This window comes from Anabrus simplex, chromosome 3, assembly GCF_040414725.1.
Source record: "Anabrus simplex isolate iqAnaSimp1 chromosome 3, ASM4041472v1, whole genome shotgun sequence".
Lineage (NCBI taxonomy): Eukaryota > Metazoa > Arthropoda > Insecta > Orthoptera > Tettigoniidae > Anabrus > Anabrus simplex.
Window position 1 is genome coordinate 390500529 of NC_090267.1, and position 21175 is coordinate 390521703.

At 40.0% G+C, this 21175-nt stretch overlaps 1 protein-coding gene across 2 annotated transcripts in view; it reads right to left on the reverse strand.

The window, feature by feature from the left end:
* Positions 1-12584: 12584 nt before the first annotated feature.
* pot (papillote) overlaps positions 12585-21175 on the reverse strand; it is a 359995-nt gene continuing 351404 nt past the window's right edge. For both annotated transcript variants that reach the window (XM_067143338.2, XM_067143339.2), the window contains 2 exons: positions 19709-19848; positions 12585-17510 (listed from right to left, as the gene is read on the reverse strand). In XM_067143338.2, coding sequence (XP_066999439.2) covers positions 14921-17510; positions 19709-19848 — 2730 coding nt within the window. In that variant the 3' untranslated portion in view covers positions 12585-14920. The remainder of the gene's footprint in view (positions 17511-19708; positions 19849-21175) is intronic.

Here is a 21175-nt window from a genome sequence, read left to right on the forward strand (position 1 = left end):
ATTTGGATTTTAAATGTTTTAAAATCAAAAATAATCTATTGAGAACAAGTGAATACTTGACAAGAGTATCTAGTATTAAAGAATAATTTGTTTTGACTTGGGTGTATAAGGTGTATAAAAATTAATACGTTTTTGAACGAGCTATGAAATTATTTTTTAGAGTGCTCTCGCGGGCCGCAAAAATGGCTTCGCGGGCCGCCTTTTGGAAACCCCTGTTCTAGAGAGACACCTTGCTTAAGGGATGACAAAGTACCTCACACTTCTCCGAATATACCATCCTGCTTGTACTCGTTAAGTGCAGCATAAAACGTAGAAATTTCAGACGTAAAGAGGAAGAAAATTAGAAGCGGTACAACAATGAACAACAGAGTCATTTTAAGGCAGTCGTCATTCTAACTCTTTGCCAAGTAACTCAGGGTAGGAGACATTAACATCGTAATCATCAGTCCTGTGACTAATAAACTGAAATTGAATTCCAATCTCTCGAAGAATGACAGATCCACTTTTAGCTCAGGTAGGCCACAAACAATGGTTTTGGCAAAGGGCAGGTCGCACAGGAAAGATGAAGAAAGAGGGACACAAATAAGTGTAAATAATGACAAACTCAGCAAATATCTGGTAATTGGCACCAACATCGCACCATATGACAGTCCTTGATGAAAACTGAAGCGTGTTTCAAAACCTGTTTTCCACTTATTCGAAAACCAGATGGATTTTAAATTTATATAAATTAAATCAGATCTACCTTTACTAGCTGAAGTAACAGCCCTGAAGATCTCAAAGATGAAGCAGTTTATCCTATACTCAGCCTTCAAGTTTGTATAGGAGCTCATCTCGCCTTCTGCTTTGCAACAGTTTGCGTAAACGTTAACGAAGTTCCACTTAGTTTGACTAGTATTATGCGTGCTATTAGTGGCTGATATAACAGCCCTAATGCAGCTATTCTTTAAAACATGACAGAAAGGTTGTCCTCATTCTCAGCCAGTAAGTTTTCATACGATTTCACTTCTCATTCTCAACTTTGTAACAGTCTACATAAATATTAACGATATCTACGATACTCCAAAGTACCTCAGACAGCAGGAGGTCTTTCTGTTTAATACAGTACTGAAACATAAAGTTTTCCATCTTGCGCACATCACCAGCAGCTTACTAAAGGCTGAGCGTTGTTGTGTTGTGTTCTAGTGTTATACGTTTCCCTCCAGAGTCAGCATTACTTCTTCATCATTTCAGTCTTATGGTTAGGTAGTCTTCCTCTTCTTTACCCCCATTACCCCTTATTAGGATTTGGTTGCCATGACCACTCTCTTTCATCTTGTCCTATCTGCTGTAAAATCTTCTTTGGTCAGTTCTTTAGCCTGCATGTCACGATGTACAACGTCTCGTCATCTGAACATCTACCTTCGTCTAGATCTGGTACCGTGGAATTCTTCAGATTTTCTTGATTCTTACATTCACCTCAGACCGCATTACATAGTCGTACCAACTCAGTACGTGCCGTCTCAGGATCTCCGTTATTTTCTCTAATCCTGCCACCTTTCCGATACCGTCATTTCTTCTCCTTCCCTTCAAAGATACTTCCATTGCCCACTGAAACATTCTCATTTATTTCCTATCCAACAATTCCTCTTCCTTTTTCTTCAAAGCCCATGTCTTTTCCCCGTATATTATTACCGGACGGACTACTGTCTTGTAAATATTTAACTTTAAATGGACTAACATTCCTGCCATCTCCCTCTACTTACTTAGTCTTGGCCACTATTTCTTTCCTAACATAAGAACTATGCCGGAAAATTACGTCTCGTCCCAGTGTGTGCTTTAGACTTTCATCTTACCTGTTGTTTTCAAGAAATCCCTATTTTCTTTTACTTTCTGCAAATATACAGTTTTCTGTCAACCACATTATTTTATTATCAAAAACCACCCCCTATACCTCCGCGTATGGTGGTTCTTTGTATCCCCTTAGTTTAGAATCTGTATGTGAATACTCTGCACAGTTTACGATCAAACGTTCAGGTAAAACTACCATTCTTTTGAAACTCTCCGATATTATATATGAAATTTGATTAGAAAAGGAGAATTGCTAGAAATGTGTTTCCTATATTTCAACCCCAGTTTGTTCACTTTATTTTGCAAACATTATAAATCACCATTATCCTACTGGCACCCAGATTAATAATGTGTTTCTTCATGTTCTGTTATAAACAGTAGACAGGATATTTCAGCTATTTTCATTCGATAAATAAGCAGATTTCCACCCCTGTGGGTGCGGGAGGTAGGATACATCCACGGTATTTTTCAACGTGGGTTTGTGAGCACGAAGGTTTAGCTGATTCTGGCTTTGATTCCACTTAATTGTGCCCGGATTCCCACTTCCATCTTCTCTATCCGATATCAATTGGTCAACTCTATTTCCCTTCCAGGTCCGACGGTATTATTTTTGTGAGGACTAGGGAGTCTCATTTTCAATCCCGTCGTGTTCCTACCCTTTCTTTTACCGATATATTCGTCCTTAGAATGAACTTGCATTTTCCCTCTGGTTAGTGTTAAGAGAGAATGGTTGTCCGTTGTATTTCCTCTTGAAACAATAATCATCACCACCACCATTAAAACAGCTTCCACTATCTTCAGAAGTACGTTTCAAGGTGTACGTGTGTTATGGCCTAACATCACAATTGGATATCATAACACACCTGAGAATGCCATATTTTATACATGCACAGAACACCCTGTCCGTCGTCAGAGGCGACTAAAAGGGGCTCCACCCGTGGGAATTTTCTTGCCTGTTCCCCTATCGGGCGCGTCCCAGGTGGCGGATAGGGGGCCCTCCAGACTTGTCTGGAGGATCTGAGGGAAATCAAATACCCTCTCGCGGACCAAAAACAGGTATTGCCAGAAAACGCATTGAGGCAGTGTGATTGTTACTAGGCCAAGCCAAGGCTTGCAAGTGGAAACCTTGCCCACACATGCTAGAGAGGCATCCATGTTACCTCCCCATGGGTGGTATGGTGGTTCAGGTGAAGTGGGTGCTTGTGATTGAGGTGAAAGCTCACTGTGGTGTGCTGGAACCAACACCACTTTGCACTTCGTAAACCTGAACGAGCCGCGGGTTGGGAACAGGGTGAACCCAACCTAGGAGAACCCATGGCTGTGAACTCAGTCATAGTAATGTCAAGTGGAAACCACGTGAGTAGGTCTACTGAATGTGGAACAAACCAGGTCGGGTTCGGGCCAAGGGCGGACTGCTGGATGGATGGCTGAGGGGCGTGGCGCCTGCTACGGAGAGCCTGAGTTGCGGGAGGACAATGTCTGGCGGACTGCCTAACGGGTGGTGAGAACGCCGCTCAGGGCCCTAGAAGGGGGCAAAAACCCTACGTCATATGGAACCATGGACATTCCAAATGAACCATCTAAACAAATAAACAAATACCAAAGGAAGCTATGGAAGCTCCAGAAGAGCAAGTCCAGCGGCAGGCCCAAGAGGAGAATATGGAGACAGAAATCCCAGTAGCGTAGGCTGAATCCAAATCTGAAGAATAAACAGAAGAAGCAACAGCAAAGCAGACTTCCGGACAAAAAGAAACAGGAGATTTCACTGAGAAAGTCCTGAATATATCTGCATCGAAACTAAATAAGATGCATATAGATAGACCACCTCGCACAAGTGCCTACTACGAGGAAAAAAAGGGATCGGCGAGACGCTATGCCAATGACTACGCCCAAAAGGCCATGGTCGGAAGAAAGCACGCCATCAAGTTCGGCTACAAAACCACCTTCCAAGAAACAGAAGGAAGAAAAAGTCACGTCCTTTTCGGAAAGACTATCCTCAGTTAAGGTCGCAATAATACCTAAGACCTTTCCAGATGGAAAACTCAAGGAGGAAGACGTAACTGAATTTTCATCTGCTCTGATAGCACAAATGAAGCTGCTATCAGACGGATGTCTGCCAGGCTCCCTTGAGTCACCAAGGCTGGAAAGTGGAACTACGGTACTATCTGTGCAAATCCAGAAACGAGAAGTTGGCTGGAACAGAGAGTATCAAATTATAACCCATGGAAAGGGGAGACCCTAGAGGTGGTGGACGCGAAAAAGGCGCTGAACAGGACAAAGATCATCACCAAGTTCCCACTTCCTTTTGACAAGATGAAAGTGGATGATGTTCTTGTCAGAATCAATCAGCACGATACCAAACTTCTAACGCAAGAGTGGAGAGTGCCGAATGCCACTTCAGTCGACAAGACAGGAAGGATAGTCGTTTTAGCCCTTGGTAAAAGAGACTTTGAAGAGCACAAAAAGAGAAGCCTTAAGACTAAGCTCGGACTTGGGCAGATCAAGTTTCAGATCATCAGGGGAAAAACGAAATCCAATGTTGATAAAGATGGTGCTGAAGGTCCTTCAGGCCAATCTTCAGCATAAAAAGCAGCTGTGGCCAATTTTGCCAGGAAGTTCAAGTCTGAGGCTATTGACGTGGCCCTTATTCAATAGCCTTGGGTAGTCAAGGGCAGAGCAGCAGGCCTGGCGGAATCTGGAGGTAGGCTGATGTACGACACAACATCGGAAATACCCAGAACATGTCTTCTTGTGAACGGGAAACTAAAATGTCTTGTGTTGCAGGAACACTGTTCACGGGACTTAACCGTGGCCAAGATTAAACTTGGATATTGGGAGGGACCCAGCGAAATAACCATAGGCTCTGCATACTTCCCATGTGACTCAACTAATCTGCCCCCATCTAAAGAAGTTGAGAATCTAATTTCCAAAGTAAAGAGGAAAGGCGAACACCTAATCCTTGGAGCAGATGCAAATTCACACCACACGGCATACGGAAGCACGAACTGCAAATGCAAGAGGTGAGTCTTTACTAGAGTTTATTATTGGAACTGAGTTGACGATACTAAAACTAGGAAACAAGCCTACATTTATAAATAAAAACCGTAAGGAGGTAATAGACATTACACTAAGCACTGCGCATATTGTAAACTTTATTAAAGACTGAAAGGTGCTGGAGGAACCGTCGTTGGCAGACCACAAGCACATCCAATTTGCAATAGATGCGAGACTATGTGGGAATGAGATGTAGAGAGGCCCAAAGGAACTAACTGCGATAGATACAGAGAAGTTTTAAGGAAGGCTGTACAAAAAATTCCAACTAACGTGAGAGGACAGAAAGAATTGGATGAGGAAGTGAAACTATTAGAAGAGGCCATTATAGAAACATTCCATGATAACTGTCCTCTGAAAGAAAAGAGAAACACCAAAAAAGTAAGGTGGTGGAACAAAAAACTAGCCAAACTGAAAAAAGAGGTTAGGATGTTGTATAGAATATCATCTAGAAATGGTATGTGGGACGTATATCATAGGAAACTCACTGAGTATAACCTAGAGATACGGAAAGCAAAAAGAAAATCTTGCAGACTGTTCTGTGAGAAAGTGGAATCACACCCTGAAACAGTAAGGCTCCAGAAGGTTCTGAAAGCAACCCATATAAATCAAGTGGGGACACTGGAGAAACCAGATGGGTCATTTACTCAGCCGGGGAGGGACACGCTGGAGATACTAATTGAGCGTCACTTTCCTGAGGCTGAGGAGATGACAGAAGTAGAAACGGTTAGAACCGAGACCGGAGCTCAAAGAGTAGACTGGAATTGTGCCAACAGAATAACAAAAACATAACCATGTAAAATAGGCAATCGATGCGTTTCATCCTATAAAGGCTCAGTGGCCAGATGAGATACTTCCGATACTCCTACAGGAAGGACGGGTGATACTCGTTACTACCCCGACGGACCTTTAGAGAGCTAGTCTAGCTTTAGGATACGTGCCAAAATCATGGTCTGAATCTAAAGCGGTATTTATATCTACGCCTGGAAGAGAAAATTATGCCTAAGCCAAAGCATACAGACCATTATGTTTAATCTCCTTCATGCTGAAAACAATGGAGAAAATTCTGGATAAATGTATCAGAAGAACGGTGCAACTGAACTCAAAGTTACATGAAAATCAGTTTGCATATAGACCTGGCAGGTCCACTGAAGTAGCACTCCACCAGTTGGTTTGTAAACTAGAGGAAAGCCTAGAATATAAGGAAATTGCACTGGCGGCATTTCTAGATATAGAAGGAGCCTTCAGCAATACAACCTATGACTCTATGATCAAAGCACTGGAAAAGAGCAAGCTGAGTAAAACCGTCGTCAAATGGATTAAATCCATGTTAGACGGAAGGAAAATAAAAGCAACCCTGTTCGAAGAAACGCTGACGGTTAGGGCCACCCGACGCTGTGCTTAGGGAGGAGTTCTTTCGCCTCTGGTGTGCAACCTCGCGGTGAGCAAAATCATAGCTATGCTCAACAAACAGAGTTTCTATACACAAAGATACACAGATGATCTAGTGATTGTGGTACGAGGTAAGGTGATGGGTGTTATCCAGGACCTCATGCAAAGATCACTTAACCTTGTGGAGAACTGGTGTCGTGAAGAACAACTATCAGTCAACCCGAACAAGATAACTCTGGTCCCTTTTACAAGAAGGAGAAAATTAGACGGAAAGAGGTCACTGAACCTATTTGGACAAGATATATATATGGAAGAACAGGCACTGCACCTATGTGTAGTGTTAGATAAAAATCTATTCTGGAATCCACATATAGAAAGAAACATAACCCGGGCCAAGAACTTGCTGTATGCATGTAAAAGAGCCGTTGGGAAGACACGGGACCTAAGGCCATCAATGGTAATGTGGATATACACAATGATCATTAGACCGTTGATGGCCTATGCTGCAATCATCTGGTGGAAGAAAGTAAGTCAAGGAACAGTCAGCAATAGATTGGATAGCCTACAGAGAATGGCATGCATAGCCACAACTGGGGCCATGAGAACTGTGCTGACAGAAGCCTTGAATACTTTACTAGACCTCCCATCACTATGCAATTTCATAAAAGGTCGGGCTAGAATGAGTTTATATAGATTGGCACAATCAGAGTGCTGGAATGCGCAAAGACCCAATCTAGGACACTGTAAAATTAACAGAGTAATAACAGAGGAAGTTCTACACATGCCTTCTGATCATATGATACCAAAGTACAACCTTGAAAAACCATTTGAGACCCAGATAATAAAAAAAGAAGACTGAGAAATCAACAAATGGAATACCAAAATAGAAGATGTAGTGTGGTGGAGTGATGGCTCAAAGACTGTGGATGGCACAGGAGGAGGGGTCAATGGGGGAAGACCTGAGAGATCAATCCAGATGAGCCTGGGCAAGTACTATAGACTTTCAAGCTGAAGTGATAGCTATCACAACATGTCTTGAAGAAAATCTTAAAATGAACTATAGGATTAAGAACATTTTTATTTTTACGGAGAGCCAAGTGGCCATTAAGGCACTAGAAGCAGTCCGGATAATATCCAGAATCGTCTGGTATTGCCATTCACTTCCCCTGATGCTCTCAAAGTACAACATTGTCAAAATAATACGGGTACCAGGGCATGCAGGTATAGAAGGAAATGAAAAGGCAGATAAACTGGCCAGGAAAGGGGCAGAAACATATTTTGTAGGCCCAGAACATGTATGCAGGTTTTCCTATGGACAAGCTCGACACTACATAGTAAAATGGGTACAAAAGAAACAAATGGAGAACTGAAAAAATATTCCAGGATGCAGGCTTGCAAAGGAACTGATAACAGAACCAAACAAGAAGCATACTAAAGAAGTGTTGAAACTCAGCAGTGAAAATATAAGACGAGTAGTAGGACTGTTGACAGGACACTGCCATCTGAAAAAACACCTACATAGAATTGGAGTAATAAGAGACAATATATGTAGGAAATGCAATGGCGCAGAGGAATCAGCTGAACACATACTTTTCGAATGTGAGGTGCTGGGTAGAATCATACTCTCCGCTCAAGGACTACCAGGTGAAGAGACAGAAAAAATACAAGAAGACCTAATAAGTACAATCTGCAGCTCTGTGAAGGGAGCAGGTAGCAAAAGATCTTAGAGGTCGACGCTAATTAGGAACTAATATTTGGAGGCCCCATGAAGGAAAGAAGAAGAAGAGGAAAAGGACCACCAAACTTGGGAGAGTGGGTTGGCAACCACGAGACCACAAGATGAGTACGGCATTGCTTCCAATTTAATGCCAGCCTCCTCATTTTCATTTTTCCTATCCGACCTCTAGTCAGCTCTTGTTCTTTTCTGAACCCGACGATATTAGGTTTGCGAGGCCTGGACAGTCTTTAATTTTCACACCTTCCCTTTCTTTGCCGATACCTTCCTTTTTCCTTTCCGATTAGTGTTACAAGAAGATAGTTGCCCAGTTGTACTTCCTCATAAAAAAATAATCACCACCATCACTTAAATGCATTCATCCATATCTTTCCTTTGAAGCATATAATGCAAAGCACCTTACTGTGACCGTTCACAACGTCACCTATGGTATGTCATGATATCCAGGAGATGAAATATGCCGTTTTCCGCGTCATTCTACGACAAAAACTGCCCAAGTTAGAATTTTTCTGCCCGCTCCAGGACTCGAGTTGCAATATCCAGAGTCGCGCGACCCAGCTCTAGTTGCTGGTAATTAGCAGCAAGGCGGTGCAAGAGCGCTTATACTGGAAGTTTTCTCACTCCCACCGCGAGCGAGATGAAACGATACGCGTTATCACGTGACAAAGAATCTAGGTCACTAGCAGAGCCCAGAGAGTAGGTCCAACGTGAAAACTAACATTATACCCTGTTTTCCTCGCTTATTCACCACTGCCAACTTAACGCATTCAACTGTTTTATTTCTGTTAATTTTCATAAATCGCAAAATACCCAATGGATAATTAAGCGCAAACACTCATTTGAATCAGGGAATTTTACGCATAATTATGGGACCGAGAAGTGCTCTACTTAACTGACAGAGCGGTAACTACGCTGTAAACAAGGGCGCGTCTTAATGACTAACAGATGTTGGACCCTAACCGTGCCAAGGAACACAAGGAATCCCCTGTGCTCGTCATCATTCACCGCCAGAGACTAAAGGACGCTTTTAAGATTGCTTCAAAACCTACGAAGTTATTTTAATAACAGTCACTCAGTGGAGATGGGAATACAAGAGCTACATTTTGATATCCTGTTCGTCACTGTACGTTGAGTATTAACGGACCAATGTGTGAGAAAGGATTGCATTTTTCCCCCACCCTCAGCATTCGGGTCTCTAGCGTAGCGCGCCTATATATTCATGAGCTGAGGAGGAGACACGACCCAGTGCAATCTCAGTGTAACGCCAGTACGGTAGTATTTCGTCGTGGTTTGTGTATGAGTCGTTTGTGAAGAAATAATCTTGTAATTTGAGCAGTGTAATGCGGATTCATTAAAGCCTGTGAACATCTGCGAAAATACCCACAATCTAAGTAAGTTTTTTTTGCGAGTACAGTGTGTCGCTAATTAATATAGTGGGAACAGCACGAAACCGAAATGACCGCTGTCCGTGTGTCGAAGAGGTCGTGCGTCGAGCCTCATACGTGCCGATACTAATACGGCTCAATTAACCACAATAGCCAGGTATCCCAGTGCGTGGAGTTGTGTGTGTGTCTCGACATAATTGAGAGATACAAAGAAAGTGCGTGAACGGCTCAGTATCGGCATAATTAAGGGTAGTGTCACGTCTATAAATCTATAATGCAGTTGAGAGCCTGACTTACGCATGACTAGGCGAAATAGAATATGCTTGAAGTGTGGTCGTGTGAGACGAGAAATTTTAATCCAGTAGTGGCCTAACCAGTGACATTCTTTATTCAGGACCTAGAATAGCTGTATGCTGTTTATAAAAGAATAGATAAATGAGAAGGGATTAATGTCGGGCTTCTGGGACATTACCGACATTGGGTTGGAATGCTCGTGCTATTGAGCAAATCCAACCATATGTTCAAATTGTGGTGTGTGATAAACTAACGCATTCACTTGAGATAATTTCCCCTCATTTACATGTCTACGTGAACGCCGGAGTGAACGCCGACGTCCAGTTGAATGCCAGAATTTTGCCTGTGTACCGGAGTGAACGAGTCATCTAGCTGTTTGCCGGAATTTCGTCTGGTAGCCGAGAACGTCTGGAACGTCGCTGTCATGTGTATGACCTGCCAGGAAGTCATCATGGGTCTTCACATCGCCGATAACGTGATGCAAGCAGCTTAAATCCGTGGAGTGCCCTCCTGTAAAGCTGTGAACGTGGTATCCAGAAGGCTGAGTACATTTCCAAGTATTTATTTCTTTGAAGGTCGTGTCCCATTGTAAATATGTAAATTTTTCACTTAGATATAACGTAGACTGCAAGCACGCCATTTCAGAGGGATAATAATTATAATTTCATTTTTATTTGGGTCTTTTATAGAATACTTTCTTCATGGTTTGGGAACGACCATATTTTACTTCCATTTTTTTTACAAGGGTTTGATAATGCATGACGTAAATTTAAGGACCTCAGATTAATTATGTGTGAAGTACTGTCAAGTAAAAGGGCTTAAATATTCTACGTAAACGACTCCAGTTATCATCTTTCTACAGCCAATAGCAGTCCTCAAAGATATCTCAGTAACTGATTTTTTTTGTACTTCACAAGCTCTTAGGAAATCCTCCTTACTAGAAATTAAAACTGCTGGAACAACGAATGGAGCATGAGTTTGGGGTATATATCTTACATCGCTAATTAGTTCGCGAATGTGCAAGTTAATTTGGACCCTGGTGGCAGGAGATCATCAATAAATCTGCATCGTAGTCAATGTACCGAGAGGAGAAATGAAATGGGTGAACAGGCGGTAGCCATAATATATAGTGTGAAATGAAAATGTTAAGTTCCCTTGGAACTCTTTAGTAATGTACACGAAGTGGATCCCGTGTTGTGAATATGTTAATTACGGCCGGACATAGCCGATATTGAATGTGAGGCCATAGTGGCTTGAAAAAAAAAGAAAGCAAGGTCGTTTACCGCGAAGTCATTGTATGAAGACGGCCCAGTGGCCGCCCTTTAGAAATGGGTCTTGGAAGGCTATCAGCTGAATAAATTTACGAGCCTGGCTGTAGGGACGAAGAGAAGTGTTTTCTACATTGAAAGTAAACAGATACAAGTGGCGAGTTTCTTTCCTTTTCGGTACAAAGATTACGCGTGTTAATTTAAATAGAGCCAACGTCGCAGAGATTCCAAATGAGCATTAAATGAAGGATCCCTCCAATTTATTTCTTTAATTATTCACAGCGTATAGGGAATTCCAGGTCAGATATACCCTGTCTCAGAAGGTCCTGAGTTCATTGCAGGAGACAGTAAAGCTTACTGTCACAAGCGGCAGGTGAATAAGGCCATGCGGCCCATTGTGTGTATGTGAAATGTATATATTCTTGTCCATTTGTTGCAGGTAGTGCTATAATACTTTGTTTATGATGTCTGGTATTGAAGTCGCTCAATGCTTGTCCATAGGTAACATCGTTGTGTAAATAATGTCCTGATATATGTGTTGATAAAAATCCTAATGAAATGAGCGTGTTTATCATACTGCATATTTGGCAACGTTTAACTTAAGGTAGTGTTGTAACGCGACTTTCAAAGGATTGGGAGTGTAAATTGCCTATTTCAGTTCATACGATACTAGCAAACTTATATCATAATTTGATGCAAATTGAATATATTAATTCTTGGTAGGTAAACAGATTTACAGCGGGGTGTGTCCATAATGATTAAATATGTGTGTGATGTAATATAAGTGTAGAGTGAAATAATTAGAGAAGAAACGCCTCTCTAAGTCTGAGGTAGTGTAATAGTTCGAGAGGGAACGCCTTCTTAAGTTTGAATATTTAAACGTATAATGAAGTGTAGAAAAGGACTACCGAACATTTAAACGTCAAGATCACCCAAGTTACTATATGTAAGGTGTTTGTATGGCATAATCATGTAGATAATGTGTTTCACTAGTATAAGTAAAGATTTGTTATACAAGATATTGTCTCTCTTCTCACTAGTAATGAAATGGTATTCCTTTCATAATTAACTTTTCCCCCTACTATAGAGACTATTACTAAAGGACTTACCGCCCCATCAGACAGTCCACAGACCCGAAAATGCGATACCGACTCGGCTAGCGAACTATTCCAGTGGGGGAGGGTGAGGCTTCGACAAACCGGGCTGAGTTCGAAGTTCACCGATGGTGCTCCATTCTAACGTCATATTTATGAACAATGGTAACTGGTTCATGTACTGATGCCTTGGAAAGGTTACATTACAGTCACTGAAAATATTACAATTTGGTCTTACCTACTTATTTTAATAAACCATTCATGTATAGTACTTCGATGACAGTCTTCAAGTGGAATTTTCTGGGAAAACAATGGAATTATACTGCTGTTACAATTTTATTTTCGAATGGTCAGACATGTTTTTGATTCATAGCTTCATTTTGATCTTAAACTCAAATCTATCTGTTAATAAGAGGCAATGCATAAGAAAAATTACTTCCACAACCAGCATTAAGAAAATCAGTCATGAGGGGGACATATTTCCGTTTGTTCAAGGTTAAAGGATGGGAGCTGTTGGGAATAAATAGAAGAAAAATGTTACATCATTTTAGTTTAATGGCATAGTATTTTCAGTTTGAAATCAAATACTCATCAACAATTTTGAACAGTTTGTCATAAAGTAAAGGATAACAACAATAGGTTAAACCTACACATAAATTGCACTTTTCCATTCTTATTGCATCATTTCTAAGATCATACTTCCTAAATGTGACACCAAAAAAAAGAATATGTATTTCGAACCTGACTTGTCTTTTAGAAACTGAACTAGTTAGTCCAATTAATAATATAAATGGTTATAATCGCTTAATGATGATGAATATAAAAGAAACCACTAAAAAAGAACAATTACATGGTAAAAGATAAGTATTCTCAGAATATAAACAGTATAAAAGCACCTCAACCAAATCCTTCACCAAAGTTTGCTACTTAAATTCAGCAACTCCCTAAGAAAGAAAAGGTTCTTCCCTGTGATCGCTATCTGTTTCCCAGTTTTACCTGATAAACGCAGGAATATTTCAGAGATAATGGACAGTCATGTTAAGTAAAAGATCCCTAAATAGAAATTCATACTGATCTAGTATTATATTTTCACGTAAGGTTACTTTATTAAGTTGATAGTGTATTCTGCAACAACCGGGAAAAAAATAGTGGCATGTTTATGGCATTCCTACAAATAAATTGAAGGAGAAATTGTACATGACTTTTATACATAATACTTTACAAAGAATGTCTGCAAAAGTAAACGGAACTAAATATTGTGAGAATACAATAATATGGTGAAAAATGTGTGTGGTAGACTAATACCTTCTTTGAAAACTTTTGTCTTGAAGACAAAAAAACATATGCACAATCAAACTGAATCAAACTTCCCTTACGTAAAAAGCACTTGAGAGTACCATATATAGATTTATTTCATCATAAAAAAGTAGAGATAATATAAAGGTAGCACCATCTTTTCATGTTACAGAGAATTGCTTTGCTGAACTCTAAAAGACTTACAAAAGTCTTCATAATTGCAAATTCTAAAATTAGGCTCGTAAAGACAATGTAGCTCAATTAAATACAGTATCTATAAGAAGAAGTAAACAAATCTTTATCCATTACATTACCTTCCAAAAATGGACAACTCAACCTGATTCTCCAGTCTCACTCTTATTAGTCACTTGTTAAATATTACACTAAAATACCTGTCAAAGAGTGAACAAAATGAAAAGCCAGGTATCATGCTGTACATTTTAAGCAAACTAACCATTAAATTTCAAGCTGCATTATTCAGATATATATTTCAATTAGAAACCTATTTATCAATCACTCCTCCATGTATGTACAAATATTCTACTATCTGATTATAATGGCCACTTTCACTCCTGTTAACAGTGACACGAGATAAAGCTCATCAGTCAAAAATGAACTCTTCTTCGTCAACGACCCATCTTCATTCAGTATTACCGTGGAGAAAAAGGGGCTTTTAATGTCTTTTATGTATGGGTACCCTAAGGCCTAGAGTGCATTTTTGCCAGCATTTTAATTACATTTCACTTTAAAGCACCCATTAACTTTGTACTGTTGTACAAACTTTTCATGACCCCTTTGGGGTTCTTATAGATTTACTTAGTTGATTATTTAAAATATGGAACCATACATAAACGTATTTTACAATAAAACACTGATTTTTATAGTTCTGAACAATGAACGTTAATATGAAAGATTGATTCCTCAGAGGATATGAAAACGATAATAAGTATTTACAGTAAACGTGTGCATACAGAACACCATTGGTTGTTAAAGTTACATGGTATTCATTCTTTAAAAAACACGATAAACATATATCTTCAACAAATGTCCGTGACACATCCACAAAAGTGATTTCATGACATAATTTCCCTTTTAAGGATTAGGATGGAGAAATATCGTGCATTTCACGTTCGGTTCCTTTCATGCTTTCCAACTGTTGTCATTGTGTACGTTATCACATCATTCACTATGCTTATATCATTATACTGGCAGATCTCAACTGGTAAATAAAAGCAAGAAAGCCACACATAGTATATATGTTCAGTGCAAATATACGGCAAGATTTTGTTAGTCTGTAGCAATTATCATGTTATACCAGATTCTGCCGTAAGCTTCCTACTAAATGTTGCTGCAGCATGTCGTCTTACATATGACGGATCTATCCAAATATATTTTCTCATATCTTTCTTCTAGTATGATTCTTTCCTCAAAATCAGCGCTGTCAACAATATTTATATTCTTTCAGTTTTGGGTTGACAAGCAACCAGGAAAATCGGAGATCTATTTGGCACATGAATTAGTAAGTAATTATAGCATTAGCCTCCATGTTAAAAGAATCTGCAAGTATTTTTGTCTTTATTTGAAGCTAGCCTCACTGTCGGCATCTCCATACCAGTTCTTCTCAAAAGTCTCTCGCACTCTAGTGGTGGAGGACGTAAACACAACCTCACGACCTATACCTACTGGTATTCCTTGTTGACTAACACTGCTCATTGCACTTACCGCAGTGCTGGTACGGCTACGTCCTGAACGTGGAGAATGTTCGGGACTGCTAATTTCGCTAGCATCCCATTGCCTTCTCCCACCTGGAGGTACCCAGTGTTCAGTGAATTCAGATGCCGAACGAGCCAATGATGGTTGGCTCACGGATCGTACCAAGCTGCCTGTTTCTATGCCACGTCCACCATAATCATCATCTTCTGAGGCAATGCTACGAGGACCACCCAGCAGTATATCATCATCGTCATAGAATCGTCGTGGTCCTCTTGAGTAGGAGCTTGGACCACTGGCATCGCTGAATGTGTCCACTATATCAGGCCTGGCAAAATCGACCATCACTTCGGTCATCGAACGGACGTCCATGTCAGAGCGCAGACTTGAACGAGAAGTACGTCGGGACCTCAAGGCCGGGTCACCTACATGTGCAGTGCCGGGAGGACCTACAACATCTGGAACAAGGGTCCTCACGGAGGAGCCACCATCAGAGTCATATTCATACAGTGTCGGTAGAGAGCTGCGTCGACTACGTGTATCCCAGTCGGACTTGCGACGGTATCGTGTGTTATTCGAGCCTCCAACACGTTGGTCATACGACGGCCTCTCAGGAGGGGCCAGGACTCGAATGATAACATCCCATTTCTTAGGCTCAAATAGCTTCTCGTAACGTTGATCCTTGCGGATTCTTTCATAATCCTCGCGTACAGTAGCCTCTGTTAGTAGAGTACGGAGGGTAGATTCTGTAGTAATAATTTCTCGCCATTTCATTCTATCTTCTAGAGTCAAAACAGCTTCAGATCTAAATGGTTCCGCTGCGGCTGGTAGCGGCTCAGTTGTTTCTGTCATCGGTGGTGGATTAAGAACACGGATAAGGACATCCCAGTTAGGCACTGGGGGATCTTGTGGTGGTATTTCAAGTGTAGACAAGTAGTTACGTTCAATCTGCATCTGAGCTTGGTGCCTTTCAGCAATGGGGGTAGTGGGGATACCAGATACAGATGACGCTTCTGAGTAGCTCTCCCAGTCTGGACCTGGATCATCAACTGGCTGCGGTGCATTGGGATTAGGATAGTTCCTAATCTGTACATCCCATTTCGGGTTCACAGGAGGTTGTGGCCGAGTGTGATATTCAGTCACTTGCCTTCTGTGACGTTCAACGTCTTCAATTGTTCTCTTCTCCGTAATCGTTTTCAAGAATACATCATCAACAATATGAGACGTGATCTCTGGTCTCCTTGACACAACGACTGGAGGCTCTAGCATTTCAGTAGTATCCTGAGTGACTTCTATTTCGCTTGTGTAATGACTCGTGGGCACAATAGGAGGTGGTGGGGGTGGAGGGGGAGCAATATTGGTAGATGCAGTGTACCTGTTATGAGAATTGTCGACTATTTCACTCATAGACCTCGTGTCAGTCATCTCAGTGTTCAAAGTGTTGAGACTTGTCAGAGACATCCTCCTCTGTGGTGCATCAATGAAATCTTCAGCTTGTGACCAATTATCATTGTCTGGGATAGATCTTTCTGATAATGTTTCAGCAGTATCCCGAGTCTGGAACTGTTCTTGTTGGCGACGCAATATGCGGGAATACACAGGAGGAGTCTGAGCATATTTTGCAGGTGGTGGTGGTGGAGGATGTAATTCGGGTACATAGGAGAAAGTAGTCATTTGAGGAGGTGGTGGGGGAATGTCATCATATGATCGAATGGACTCTTCACGTTGTTCTAGAATGGTTGTTAGATTCCTTGCCTGGATACTCATTGTACTTTCTACATCAGATGGAGGTGGTGATGGAGGAGGTGGTGCAGCCTTCTTCACGCGAACAGAAACATCGAATTTAGGTTCTGGAGGAGGTGCAATAATTGCGATATGTGGAGGCTTGGGAATGATAGTTGACGTTGCCGTTGCAGTAGCCATTTCAGCTTCAGTACGATGTCCATATCCTTCAGAATAGAAGCTAGATAACGTTTCCTGGTGCACATATCCTTTGTTCTCATACGATCCTGCTGAGCTGACCGTGCTTGGTCGCCGTAGAGACCGTGTGTCAACATCCTCAACTTCAGAATGTGCTGAACTAGGTGATTCTGACGGGTAATCACTGGGCAGCGTATCAGAATGGCTTCCGGCGAGAATAAGCTGCGCCTCGGATCCCGACATACTGCCACCGCCCGCGGCGGCGGCTGCATGGGCACGTGGGATCTTGAGACCTTCAAACATTGAGATGTTACCTAGGCTGGATCCAGAAAGTTTTGTAATTTCCGATCCTGTGCCAGCAGATGAGAAGGGGTGGCGTCTCACCACGCGTACATTTCTCTTCTTCAGACAAATGTAAGAGCATCCCAAGCCCAACAGCAACAGAGACAGGAAGAGAATAGCGCAGATGATCAACAGGATGTGGAAACCCTTCAAGGGAGGCTCCAGGGGTGACGGAGGTAAAGGTTCCTCTTTTCTGTAACAAAACAGGCATACAACCATCAATTAGATTCTTAATAATAGACCAAAAACTGATATAACTCTTCAGAAACACAATATAAACGACTACAATATTAACGTTGTTGTTGGGTAATCATGTTTTAACCTTACTTTATTATAACTTGTAACGTAAAGCTAGAAGTAAGTTCAAGCTATAGTTTTGTAAGCCATAGTGTTAAGTACTGTAAATAATTAAGTTGTGTATGAAACTGTGTATGATGATGCTGGATTTAAAATGTTAAACTAGTAGTATTTCTTGTAATTTTTTCCCATAGGATTGCTTTTTGTACTCGTGTTGTTGTAGTTGTTGGGTAGTTATGTTTTAACTTTACTCTATTATCACTTGTAGTGTTAAGCTAGTAGTAAGTTCAACCTATAGTATTGTTAAGTACTGGAAATACATAAGTTGTGTCCGAATTTGCATATAATGACGCTGGATTTGGAAAGTTAAATTAATAGTATTTCTTGTCATATTTTCTTTCCATGGAATTGCTTGCTGTACCCGTGCTGTTGTTGTTGTAGGGTAATTATGGTTTAACTTCACTTTATTATCACTTATAATGTTAAGCTATTAGTAAGCTCAACCTATAGTAATGTAAGCCGTAGTGTTAAACACTGGAAATACTTAAGTTGTGTGTGAATTCATATATGATGCTGGATTTAGAAAGTTAAACTAGTAGTATTTCTTGTAATATTTTCTTTCCTTGGAATTGCTTGTTGTACTCTTGTTGTTTACTTGTTTGTTTGTTTGTTTGTTTGTTTTTGGGTAAATATGTAAACTTTACTTTATTATTACCCTACTGTAAGTGATCATTGACACCGGGATATTTCCCACTTGCGATGTATTTGTTAATAATAATAATAATAATAATAATAATAATAATAATAATAATAATAATAATAATAATAATAATAATAATAACAATAATAATAATAATAATAATAATAATAAATACAAAGGCAGACAGCAATGTTATTGCGAAGACGTAAAGTTGAGACCCAAGAACTACTATCGCAAACACCAACACACCTTACCACTATATAACTGGCAGTATCATTATTAACATCAGACAAAACACATCTCGATATTAAGGCAGAGCTGAAATAATACTAAGGTTTCTGTTATTTTCTTTTCAGCTGAGTAGTTCGAACTCAGCAAATCATACTCGTCAACCCTAACGTTTATTGGAAATAAGAAGTAATGCTGCCTCTGCTTTCAACATTAATAGTACCTGTTTATATGATAGAATACTATACTTGTATTACGCTGTTTTCAAAGTCCCAGGGTGTTTATTCTTTTGTTTAACAAAAATTTAATTTCCTTTCCCCTCTGCCCCCACCTCCATCCAAATTCTTGGAGAAAACTGTATTTCTTTTCTGTGTTTTAAGATATCCTTCACTGGGGAAGTTCGTCGATCAAAATATTTGTTAACATTTCGCAAAATAAAATGTAAATCTAACACAATACAAAGTTTCTTAGAGTCATTCTTAGTACACACAAATGTTCTGTGAAATAATAATATTTAAGAAATGAAAATATTTCAACACAAGATGTTTATAATATAGTCTAGTAAGTTAGATGAGTGTATTTATATCCAAAATCGAATTATTTAAACAACAACAGTAACAAAAATAGTCTGCTTCCACACTGTGTATGGTGCTTATGACCTCATTATTGATGCTCCTCAAACTGAATTACATATTAAAATTATAGTCATCATTATCATCACCATCAAAAACAACATAATTTAATATAGCTTGAAGGTGAAATAATTTTTGCTCTGCATTCAAATCTTCAGAAACAAAGGAACATGCACGATTGTTAAATATGAACAACATGATGCTCATTATTGAAAGTAATACTGTACGTTATATCCTAACATCTATACTTACATGACCAAGTTCGATAGCTGCAGTCGCTTAAGTGAGGCCTGTATCCAGTATTCGGGAGATAGTAGGTTCGAACCCTACTGTCGGCAGCCCTGAAGATGGTTTTCCGTGGTTTCCCATTATCACACCAGGAAAATGCTGAGGCTGTACCTTAATTAAGGCCACGCCGGTTCCTTCCCACTCCCAGCCCTTCCCTGTCCCATCGTCGCCATAAGACCTATCTGTGTCGGTGCAACGTAAAGCAACTAGCAATATATATATATATATATATAATTATATACTTACATGTAGCTTGGTGGTGCAGGGGGTACTGGGGCGATAGGGGGCGGGTAGCGACATACAATGGTGATGATCTCATCCCCATCCATCTCCAATGCAGAATGGAACCGAACCACGATATTGTTTGTAAACACTCTCTGGGGATCCTGAAAAATGCAAGAAATGTTTTATATATAGTCCCTTGATACCTGCACTGTAGGGTGACCAGATGCGAATAGCTAAAAAGAGGACAAAACTATTTAAAAAGGACGACAATGCCAGAAAAAAGAGGACAGAAATATCCTCCTTTGAGAGTCTGAATTTAAACATATATTCTAATGTTCTCAAACATAAACAAAATGTATCCATTTTCATATTATACAGTAAATTCTTACAAAATTTAAATAATGAAACTAATTTTCACGCCTTGCTGGTACTTTTCTGAAGATTCAGTTGCCTTCACAAGTTTTGGCATGTCTAACATATACGTATAAAAATATACATATGACAATTTAGTGTAGTTAGATTATATTGAATCAGTAAACATTTCACATATTCTGCTTTGAAACAGTTCCTATTACCAGTCCATTGTGCTGAGATCAATGACAATAGTCTTTCTAGATTTGCATTGTGCCCTGGTATAGAAACAAATGTATTCTGCAAGATGTAATAACTGTCAACTACACTCAAATGTGAACTGAAATACTTTGCCCATTTCTGACTACAAGGTAACTTGTTAAATTCAGGATCATTTCATTATTACTCTCATTCAGGAATTGTTTGAAATTTCAGAACTGATCAAAAGATTTCACATCGTCAGTTTGAAAGGATTTGGACAGCTTGCAAATACAGAATATATTTTTAAACATCACAATAATCAACATCGCTTGTCACGTTGTCAGCTGTCACACATTAACATAGCAGTGTTCTGATGGGGTAATGCTGAGAGAGAAGCGTGCAGTATATAGAGTGGTAAAAAGCGTCAATTATTCCAATACAAGAATGTTCATAAAATAATCACATGTACTGTATATCCACAATCACATCTGTATATATCGATTTCTATAATTCGATGATGCCGTCGCGTAATGAAGAATACTTGTAAAAATGAAGTAGTAATATCGATTTCTATAATTCGATGATGCCGTCGCGTAATGAAGAATACTTGTAAAAACGAAGTAGTAAAACTGATTACCCCAAAATAAGCAGATTCGCTAAGAAAGAAGGGCATTTCGGGCTTTTTAAATAATCCACCCGGACCCCGAACAATGGCCTAAAAAGGAGGACATGCCCGGTTAAAAGAGGACGTGTGGTCACATTACCTGCACATAATACTCGGACAACATCTGATTGGTAGAGCTCACTAAGAATAGATGTATTTCATCACACAACGGAAAGGATCGACATTCGTGAAATAAAAAACATTGCGTGACGTTGATGTTTCGAAATCTCTGAGTCATCCAATAAGTTAAAACGTAAGATTTTATCATCTAT